At 43.8% G+C, this 10,875-nt stretch overlaps 1 protein-coding gene across 1 annotated transcript in view; it reads left to right on the top strand.

Moving 5' to 3' along the window:
• Positions 1-1,677: 1,677 nt before the first annotated feature.
• Positions 1,678-10,875, top strand: part of MTMR9 (myotubularin related protein 9) — a 73,711-nt gene continuing 64,513 nt past the window's right edge. The window contains exon 1 of the mRNA XM_010840277.1: positions 1,678-2,796. Coding sequence (XP_010838579.1) covers positions 2,615-2,796 — 182 coding nt within the window. The 5' untranslated portion in view covers positions 1,678-2,614. The remainder of the gene's footprint in view (positions 2,797-10,875) is intronic.

Genomic DNA, 10,875 nt, shown 5'->3' with positions numbered 1-10,875 from the left:
GTCGGACACGACTGAATCGACTTAGCAGCAGCAGCAGCAGACTGAAGTCACTTCTGCTACAGATTAACAGTGTTTTAGGAAGTCACTTGAGTTTATGCATGGAATAGGATTAATTCATGATCCAGATAATCACGATGGTGTGATCACTCACTTAGGGCCAGACATCCTGGAATGTGAAGTCAAGTGGGCCTTTGGAAGCATCACTATGAACAAAGCTAGTGGCAGTGATGAATTCTAGTTGATCTATTTCAAATCCTGAAAGATGATGCTATGAAAGTGCTGTATTCAATATGCCAGCAAATTCTGAAAACTCAGCAGTGGCCACAGGACTGTTTGAAAAGGTCAGTTTTCATTCCAATCCCTAAGAAAGGCAATGCCAAAGAATGCTCAAACTACCGCACAACTGTACTCATCTCACACGCTGGTAAAGTAATGCTCAAAATTCTCCAATCCAGGCTTCAGTAATATGTGAACCATGAACTTCCTGATGTTCAAGTTGGTTTTAGAAAAGGCAGAGGAACAAGAGATCAAATTGCCAACATCTGCTGGATCATGGAAAAAGCAAGAGAGTTCCAGAAAAACATCTATTTCTGCTTTATTGACTATGCCAAAGCCTTTGACTGTGTGGATCACAATAAACAGTGGACAATTCTGAAAGAGATGGGAATACCAGACCACCTGACCTGCCTCTTGAGAAACCTGTATGCAGGTCAGGAAGCAACAGTTAGAACTGGACATGGAACAACAGACTGGTTCCAAATAGGAAAAGGAGTACGTCAAGGCTGTATATTGTCACCCTGCTTATTTAACTTCTATGCAGAGTACATCATGAGAAATGCTGGGCTGGAAGAAGCACAAGCTGGAATCAAGATTGCCAGGAGAAATATCAATAACCTCAGATATGCAGATGACACCACCCTTATGGCAGAAAGTAAAGAACTAAAGAGCCTCTTGATGAAAGTGAAAGAGGAGAGTGAAAAAGTTGGCTTAAAGCTCAACATTCAGAAAACAAAGATCATGGCATCTGATCCCATCACTTCATGGCAAATAGATGGGGAAACAGTGGAAACAGTGATGGACTTTATTTTGGGGGCTCCAAAATCACTGCAGCCATGAAATTAAAAGACACTTACTCCTTGGAAGGAAAGTTATGACCAACCTAGACAGCATATTAAAAAGCAGAGACATTACTTTGCCAACAAAGGTCCGTGTAGTAAAGGCCATGGTTTTTCCAGTAGTCATGTATGGATGTGAGAGTTGGACGATAAGAAAGCTGAGCACCGAGGAACTGATGCTTTTGATCTGTGGTGTTGGAGAAGACTCTTGAGAGTCCCTTGACTACAAAGAGATCCAACCAGTCCATCCTAAAAGAAATCAGTCCCGAGTGTTCTTTGGAAGGAATGATGTTGAAGCTGAAACTGCAATACTTTGGCCACCTCATGAGAAGAGCTGACTCATTTGAAAAGACCCTGATGCTGGCAAAGATTGAAGGCAGGAGGAGAAGGGGACGACAGAGGATGAGACGGTTGGATGGCATCACGGACTCAATGGACATGAGTTTGAGTAAACTCCGGGAGTTGGTGATGGACAGGGAGGCCTGGCGTGCTGCAGTCCATGCGGTCGCAAAGAGTCGGACACGACTGAGCGACTGAACTGAATTGAGGATTAATCACTTCCTTTTCTGAGCATTTTATATATTTTTATCTAGGTGTTCTCATAGGCGTTTGTATGCTTTTCCTCTTTCTTGTTCAAGGTCACAGCACTTTCGCGCTCGCCCTCTGTGATTGTGCGTGTCCAGCCGGCTCCTCCTTTACGTCTGGTCCCTTCTTTGTGGTCACAGTCACCGCCTTCGATCCCAAATGTTCTCTCTTCACGGCGAAAGTATGAAAATCGCCAAAATTTACGGCAATCCCACTCGCCGAATAGGGATTACTGCTCAAGTGGAGGCAGGCAGGTCAGGGACCTCTTCTCGTCGTTCCTTTTTCTCCTGCATTTTCTCCTATGGAATATTTGTAGGAGTAGCAGGCGCAGCAGTGGGCATGCAGGCAGAGCTTTTTCTGGTAGGAACACAAATATTCGACTCCTGCTGTCCTTCCGGAGACATTCTCTTCGCACCTAGGTGGGGACCAATTTCTGGGTCGGACTGTCCCGTCTTTCCTGTTTTCAGTCCGTCGCTTCCGCCCGGAGTTGCTATAAGTTCCCGCTGTGAGTAGCTACTTCCGCCAGGAGTCCTTAGCGTCTTGGACTTGGAAAGTGGCCCTGGGCGGCCTTCTCCTTCTTTCAGCCTGGCTACCCGAAGCCAGATCTCAAGGTGGAGGCGGCAGCGGCTGGGCCTGTCGCAGAGCGTTCTTTTTGCCCAAGTCCTGGGCCTGAGGTTACTTAGAGGTGCGGGAGAGGCGCCCAGCCTGGCCCAGCCCGGGCCTTCCCCGGGCCAGTGACAGTGGCCAGAGGCCTCGCCGCGCCCACCCCAGCCCGGGGCGGGGCGCGGCCTCCGATCCCGGGTCCCGCCCCTACTGCCTGCTGGGCGCGGGATCAGTGTCTTCAGCCCAGGAGCGGTGGAACCGTTTTGCACCTCTGGGACTCCGCAGTCCCCTGGCTCCGGCCGCTGGAGAACATGGAATTTGCTGAGCTGATCAAGACCCCTCGGGTGGATAATGTGGTGCTGCACCGACCTTTCTATCCGGCCGTCGAGGGGACCTTGTGTCTGACTGGCCACCACCTGATCCTCTCCTCCCGGCAGGACAACACAGAGGAGCTGTGGCTTCTCCATTCAAACATTGACGCCATCGACAAGAGGTGAGTGCTGGTCCCATCCATCCCCTGTTCTGCGCGCAACTCAGATGCTTGTCTGCGGAAACCCGTCCTAGCGTTTTCCTTGTGTCCCCTCGCCCAACCAGTCAGCAGAACGACCCTCGCTCTGGCCTAGACTGAGGGTTTGAGTTTTAGAAAGCTGAAACCATCCAGTTGAGATACCGGGTTTCCATTCAGTCTGATTGGGTTACTGTATGGTTGTTACCGTGATTATCATTTTTGGTACATAACACTGTTTGGATGGATTTGCAACGTTTTCATTTTAAATTTCTTTTCCTTGCATCATCATATTCCTTGAATGTTAATTGCCCATCATAGTTCATGAAGTTGTGAGTGAATGTGATTACAGAGTCTTTACTTGCAACTTTTGAGGAAAACTGAAAAAATTCAGTATATAGTGTCTAAATTCCACAAACCCTTCTCCCCTCCTCTCGGAAATGTTCAGTTTATCATATTTCTCCTTGTTTCTTACCTTCTGGATCATCAATTTAAGACTTCCATTTTGGAAGATTCAGTCAGTTCAGTTCAGTGGCTCAGTCGTGTCCGACTCTTTGCGACCCCATGAATCACAGCAGGCCAGGCCTCCCTGTCCATCACCCAGAGTTCGCTCAAACTCATGTCCATCGAGTCGGTGATGCCATCCAGCCATCTCATCCTCTGTCGTCCTTTTCTCCTTCTGCCCCCAATCCCTCCCAGCATCAGGGTCTTTTCCGATGAGTCAACTCTTCGCATGAGGTGGCCAAAGTATTGGAGTTTCAGCTTTAACATCAGTCCTTCCAATGAACACCCAGGACTGATCTCCTTTAGAATGGACTGGTTGGATCTCCTTGCAGTCCAAGGAACTCTCAAGAGTCTTCTGCAATACCACAGTTCAAAAGCATCAATTCTTCCGCACTCAGCTTTCTTCACAGTCCAACTCTCACATCCATACATGACCACTGGAAAAACCATAGCATTGACTAGACAGACTTTTGTTGGCAAAGTAATGTCTCTGCTTTTGAATATGCTATCTGTGTTGGTCATAACTTTCCTTCCAAGGAATAAGTGTCTTTTGGAAGATTAGAATGTGTTTTATTTTCTTCACTCTCCTGTGCTTTTGCAAAGAACAGAATAGGCTCTTAAACAAAGGTATTAATTAATTGACTTTTTTTTTTTTGCACCGCAGGCTCTCTTTCCAGGGTAGTGTCTCAAGAGGCTAAAAGTTATAGTTCATCTGTAGTCAAAATTACCATTTCCCCAATGGTTTTGTGTACTTTAGCCAGAAGGTAATTTGGTCATCCAACTTACACTAAAGTGAAAATGAATGACAAAAGTTTTGCGGTTAGCTCTCAGGAGAATTTGGAGGTGAAGAACATTCCCAAAGTGGTTATGCCTTAAAAGAAAATTATTTCTAATAGGAAAAGTTAAACAATATGAGTGAAGTGATGATAGATTTATTTTCAAGCAGCAGACTCCTGTTTGACTCCTGAGATCACCTTCTCCTGTGTAAAAGTTTTCAGTGTTCCCTTTTTGCCTTCGTGGTGGTGGTGGTTTAGTTAATCAAGTCCGACTCTTACAACCCCATGGACTGTAGCCACAGGCTCCTCTGTCCATGAGATTTCTCAGACAAGAATACTGGAGTGGATTGCCATTTCCTTCTCCTGGGATCTTGCCTACCCAGGGATGGAGCCCTCATCTCCTGCATTGCAGGCAGGTTCTTTATAGCTGAGCCCCCAGGGCAGACCCCTTAGTCTGTTGTGTATGGCAGTCCTTGTTCCGGTCCTAATCTACTTTTCCCTGTTCAGTTCTTGCCATTCTCTTTCCTGAACTCGTTTTACCAGTCAGTCCTCACTTTTTTTTTTTTTTTGGAGTTTGTTTTTGTATTGGGTTTTGAGAATTCTTCATTCTGCATACAAGCCCTTTATCAGATATTTTTGATTTGCAGATATTTTGTTTGCATTCTCACAATGCTTTTCAAAGAGCAAATGTTCTTAATTTTGATAAAATCCAATTTATCAAATGTTTCTTTTCTGGGTTGGTATTTTGATGTTGTAACTAAGAAATCTTTGTCTAATCCAAGGTCACAAAGACTTTTCTCCTATTTTTCTTTTTCTTTTTTTATATGATATTATACATGTTTTAATGCCATTTTGGTTCATCCATGTCCTGCATTCTCTCACGTCTGTATTTTACTGACGCTCTTCCTTCTGCCTGGAATGCTTGCACCTCCCAAATTTGTTAAACATTCATTGACTGCCTTATGTTTCCGACATTTTGTAAAACATTAAAGACAGCACGATGAATAAAATATCGCTCTTGCCTTGCAGGAGGTTTACAGGCTATCATCCAGCCGTTATTCATCTATCAGTATTCAGTTTAACCATTTCAATCTGCCACCCGTTTCACACAACTAAAAGTAATCCTCCTCCCCTTGAAATCCTATAGCTCTTTATACCTCTTTCATAAATATTTGTTAAAATTTGTGTTTTGATAGTTATGTTATGTGTTGGCTCCTTGAAGCCAGGGCAGGAATTTGGTTAATATTTATCTCCATCAAAGCTCCTATCTGTGGCATGGGCAGATAGGCACTTAGGAAATAAAAGACTTAACCACTGAGTGGAGAGTGGTGACACAGAATACAAATTAGAGTTTCTCTATGCCATCAACTCTTTTCTTTCTTTTTTATCTCTTCCTGTGGTTTGTTTTCTGTTTTGTCATTTCATATTTACCTACCATTTACCACATGCTGGGCCTGGTTGGGCTTAAATGAATGTTTAAGATAAGGACCTTTTAATCCTTAGAGAAAAGACAGATTGTACACACTTTTTACCTGGGAAGCAGCATGATGTAATGGAAAGAGCGTGAGCTAGGTGGTAAGAGCCGAGTTTGTTGAGTTGTTGCTTTCAGAAAAGAGTTATTTACTTCCTTGTGTCTTCTGTATGGTGAGCGCTGCCTGGGCTGTGGATGTGCAGTGGTGGCTGAGACAGACGAGGAGCTTGTATACTGGGGAGGAGATGGACATTCAAATAAATCAACAAATAAATATGTAACAGCATCAGGTAATAAGTGCCAGGAAGGAAAAAAGGAAGATGTGAGGATGGAGAATGCCTAGAGGCAGTGTGTTTAGAAGGAGTGTTCGAGAGGACAAGTGATTTTGAATTAACGAAGGGAGGAAGCCTGTACTGAATATCGGAGGAAGGCGCGTTCCAGCCAAGCTCCAGCCAAAGAGAATGCAAATACAGAGACTTGAGACAGGAGCACGCCTGGCGTGTGGGCGGAAGAACAAAGAGGCCATGTGGCAGGAGGGCAGTGAGCACGGGGTAGGGCACGAGGGGCACTGGGCGACCACAGAAGCTGTGGTTGGAGACATCAGCAGTGGCCAGATCATGTGCAGGCTGAGATGCCACTGTGATGGTTTTCATGGGAAGCGTTGCAGAGCTGAAAGCAAGAAAGTGTAGCAGTTGATAGAATTCTAGAAGATAATTCTGGTCATTGGCAGAAAACGGATGGTAGAAGAGCAAGAGTGGAAGCAGAAGGCCCAGGTAGACTGTTGGGTACTTAAGGCAAAAGATGATGGTGACTTACGAGTGGAAGCAGAAGTAGTGTGATCAACTGTGGTCAGGGTTGAGGTGTATTTTAACTAATTTGTTAATTTTTGGCTGTACTGGGTCTTCACTGTTGCCCATGGGCTTCTCCTGGTTGCGGTGCCCTGGCTCCTCCTGGTTGCGGTGCCCTGGCTCCTCCTCTCCGTGGCTCCCCCTGTTGTGCAGCATGGGCTCTCAGGCACACGGGCTTCAGCTACTGCAGCGCTTAGGGTTAGTTGCTCTGTGGCGCTTGGAATCTCCCCAGACCAGGTGTGGAAACCGTGTCCCCTGCAGTGGAAGGCCGCTTCTTAACCACTGGACCACCAGGGAAGTCCTGGGTGTATTTCGAAGGTTTAGCCGCTGTGAATTTGTAAATGGGATGCTAGAGGAAGAGCAGGAGTGAAACTGACTCCTTCAGTTCTGCCTCTCATTAGTTAGGTGTCCTTGGCCAACTGCTTAACTCCCCGAACCTCAGTGCCTTCACGCGAGGGAGAAAGCCCCTCTTATATCCAGTATATTTGAACGTTTGACATGCTTGAGAATATGTTCGTGTACAGTGCTCACAGAATTTTGTTTAATCCCTTCCGCAGACAAGGTTGTACACAAGGTTTACGGTTATAGTTATCTTTTATTTTTATGGTAGAAAGTTGAGTTACTCCTACTCGGTTGATGACTCGTAATTTTCATGATTGGCTCATTACAAAGTCTTTTTGTTTTTGTTGGTCTTCTTCTGCCCTAATTTTCTCTCTTTCCACCTTGTCCTCGAGCACCACAGGCAACTATGTCAAGTGTTGCAACTTGCCCTCAGATACACATATCGCTATAAACTGTAGAGCACTGTTGTGGGTAGGTGTGCACATGTGTGTGTATGTGAGTTTAATTTACCGAAGTAGGATTAGTAGGATCTTGTTCTGTTTCTCAGCATTTTAACTCTACACTTTTTCCAAGTTCTCTTCATATTGCTGTATGTACACCTGTCTCACTGCTTCTGATCGCAGTGTTAAATGCCAGAGTGCTTGTGCTGTGCTGTGCTCAGTTGTGTCTGACTGTGACCCCTCGGATGTAGCCCGCCATCCAGCGTGCCTGTGGTGGTTCACTTACCTCACCCCTAGATAATCTCCGGCTCCCTACAGTCTGACAGCTCTGGTAAACGTCCTCACTCAGGTCCCTTTAGAGTCTTCAGCTGAGTTTCCCTGAGACCTGCCTAGGGTGGGCTCAGCCAGAAAGCTGATGCGCGGGTGACCTCACAGAGGATGCCAGATGGCTCTCGAAAATGCCTGCTCCACTTTGTTCTCCCACCATGATTCTTATTTCTACCGTGTTCCTACCAACATTTGGTATTGTTGTTCTTCAAGTTTTTGCCAATATGATGACTGGGAAATGGTTTCTCTTTTGTTTTAATTTGTGCTTCTCTCATTACCAGTGAGTAAGTATTTCTTAGTAGAGTGTGCATGCAGAGACTTGAGACAGGAGCATGGCTGGCATGTCGGAGGAAGAAGGAAGGCCAGTGTGGCAGGAGGGCAGTGCACACAGGGAGACCGCAGAAACTGTGGTTGGCGGGATCAGCAGCGGCCAGGTTGTGCAGGGCCTGATACGCCCGCTGGGATGGTTTTCATGGGGAGCCTTGGAGAGCTGAAATCTTGAAAGTGTAGCAGTTGATGGACTTCTAGAAGATGATTCTGGTTGCTGGCAGAAAATAGATTGTAGAAGGGCAATGATTTGTTAGCAAATCATTAAATTTTTTTTGCCTTTCTGTGGACTGCCTGTGAATTTCCCTGGCCCAGTTTTAAAAACTGGGTTTTCTTTTTTTTTTTTTTCCAGCCAGTTCCTTATATATTCTGTAGATATTAATTTTTCACTTAGACATTACAAATATCCTCTCTACATATCTCACCCATTTGTTGACTCTTGGGTGGTGCCCTTTGTTAAAGACAAGTCTTTGATTTTGATGCAAAATTTTTCAATATTTTGTGGTTTGTGCTTTCTAAGTGTTACTTAAGTCCTTCCTTATTTCAGGATTACTAGGATGTTCTCCTAGATTTTCTTCCATATTAGCTTTATAGTTTTACCCTTCATTTTTAGATCTTTAATCCATTTGGATTCTATATTCATTTCAAGTGTGATAAGGATCCAACTTTGTGTTTTTCCTCCATCCAGCAAGCCAATTTTCCTAAAACCATCATCTAACAACCTATCCTTGACTGATTTTTTCATACATCATGTGCCTTTATGCATATAAGTATATGTAATATATAAAGCTTTGGCTTCGTCCCATAAGTTTTGTAATATTGTGTTTTTGTTTTCACATATCTGTCTGTACTTTATAATTTCCCTTGTGATTTGTTCTTTGCTCTGTTGGTTATTTAAAAATGTATTAATTTTCACAATTTGAGAGTTTTTAATTGGAGTATAATTGCTTTACAATACTGTGTTAATTACTGCTGAACAACAACATAAATCAGCTATCAGTTCAGTTCATTCGCCCAGTCGTGTCCGACTCTTTGCGACCCCATGAATTGCAGCTATAAGCATCCGTGTGTCCCCTACCTCTTGAGTCTTCCTCCGCCCCCACCCTAGCCTCTAGGTCTCGCAGCGCACCAAGCTGAGCCCCTTGTGTTTCGGGCGGCTTCCTACCAGCTGTCTGCTCTGCACTGGCGGCACGTGTGTCGGTTGGACTCTCAGTTTGTCCCACCCTCTCTTTCCCCCTGCTGTGTCCAAATCTTCAGTCTCTACATCAGCATCTCTATCCCTGCCTGCGAATAGGTACCATTTTTCTAGATTCTGCAGATATGCATTAACATGCAGAATTTGTTTTTCTCTTTTCTGACCTGCTTCACTCAGTATGACAGACTCTAGGCTCATCCGCATCACTACGAATGACCCAGCTCCGTTCCTTTGATGGCTGAGTAACTCTCCACTGCACGTATGCGCACGTCTTGTGCATTGCCCTGTTGGTGGACGTCTAGGTTGCTTCTGGGTCCCACTATTGCACATAGTGCTGCAGTGGACACTGGGGTACGTGTGTTTTTTTGAATTATGATTTTCTCAGGGTATATGCCCAGTAGTGGGATTGCTGGGTCATATGGTAGTTTTATTCCTAGTTTCTTAAAGAACCTCCATACTGTTTTCCATAGTGGTTTTATCAATTTACATTCCCATCAACAGGGCATCTACATCCTCCCCATTTATTGTTAGTAGATTTTTTGATAATGGCCATTCTCACTGGTGTATGGTAATACCTCATTACGGTTTTGATTTGCTTTTCTCTAATAATGAGTGATGCTGAGCATCTTTTCATGTGTTTGTTGGCCATCTATATGTCTTCTTTGAAGAGACATCTATTTAAATTTTTTGTCCATTTTTTTATTGGGTTGTTTTTTTTGAAACTGAACTTTATAAGCTGCTTATATATTTTGGGGATTAAGCCTTTGTCAGTTGCTTTGTTTGCAGTTATTTTCTCCCATTCTGAGAATTGTCTTTTTGTTTTATTTATGGTTTCCTTTGCTGTGCAAAAGCTTTTAAGTTTAATTAGATCCTATTTGTTTATTTTTGTTTTTATATTCATTACTCTAGAAGGTATGTGTCAAGGGGATCTTGCTGTGATTTATGTCAAAGAGTGTTCTGCCTTTTTTTTTTCCTCTAAGAGTTTTAGAGTTTTAGTGTTTTAGAGTTTAGACTTTTCCTTTAGAGTTTTAGTGTCTGGCCTTACATTTAGTTCTTTAATCCATTTTGATTTTATTTTTGAGTAGGGTTTTAGAAAGTGTTCTCATTTCATTCTTTTACATCTAGCTGTCTTTTTTTCCCAACACCATTTATTGAAGAGAAGGTCTTTCCTCCATTGTATATTTTTGCCTCCTTTGTCAAAGATAAGGTGCCCATAGGTGCATGGGTTTATCTCTGGGCTTCCTATTTATCTACACTGATATTTCCGTTTTTGTGCTATTACTATACTCTGTTGATTACTATAGCTTTGTAGTATAGTCTGAAGTCAGCAAGCTTGATTACTCTAGCTCTGTTTTTCTCTCTCAAGATTGCTTTGGCTCTTCAGGGTTTCCATACAAACTGTAAAATTTTCTGTTCTAGATCTGTGAAAAATACCATTGGTAATTTGATAGTGATTGAATTGAATGTGTAGATTGCTTTGAGTAGTATAGTTATTTTCACATTATTCTTCTAATCCAAGAACATGTGCTGTGTCTCCATCTGTTTGTGTCATCTTTGATTTCTTTCATGAGTGTCTTATACTTTTTTGTGTACAGGCTTTTGTCTCCTTCAGATCAGATCAGATCAGATCAGTCGCTCAGTCGTGTCCAACTCTTTGTGACCCCATGAATCGCAGCACGCCAGGCCTCCCTGTCCATCACCAACTCCCAGAGTTCACTCAGACTCATGTCCATCGAGTCAGTGATGCCATCCAGCCATCTCATCCTCTGTCATCCCCTTCTCCTATTGCCCCCAATCCCTCCCAGCATCAGAGTCTTTTCCAATGAGTCAACTCTTC

The sequence above is a fragment of the Bison bison genome, unplaced genomic scaffold, assembly GCF_000754665.1.
Source record: "Bison bison bison isolate TAMUID 2011002044 unplaced genomic scaffold, Bison_UMD1.0 scf7180017864143, whole genome shotgun sequence".
NCBI lineage: Eukaryota > Metazoa > Chordata > Mammalia > Artiodactyla > Bovidae > Bison > Bison bison.
Note: the sequence above shows the minus strand (reverse complement) of the source record. Positions and strands in the feature narration are given on the sequence as shown.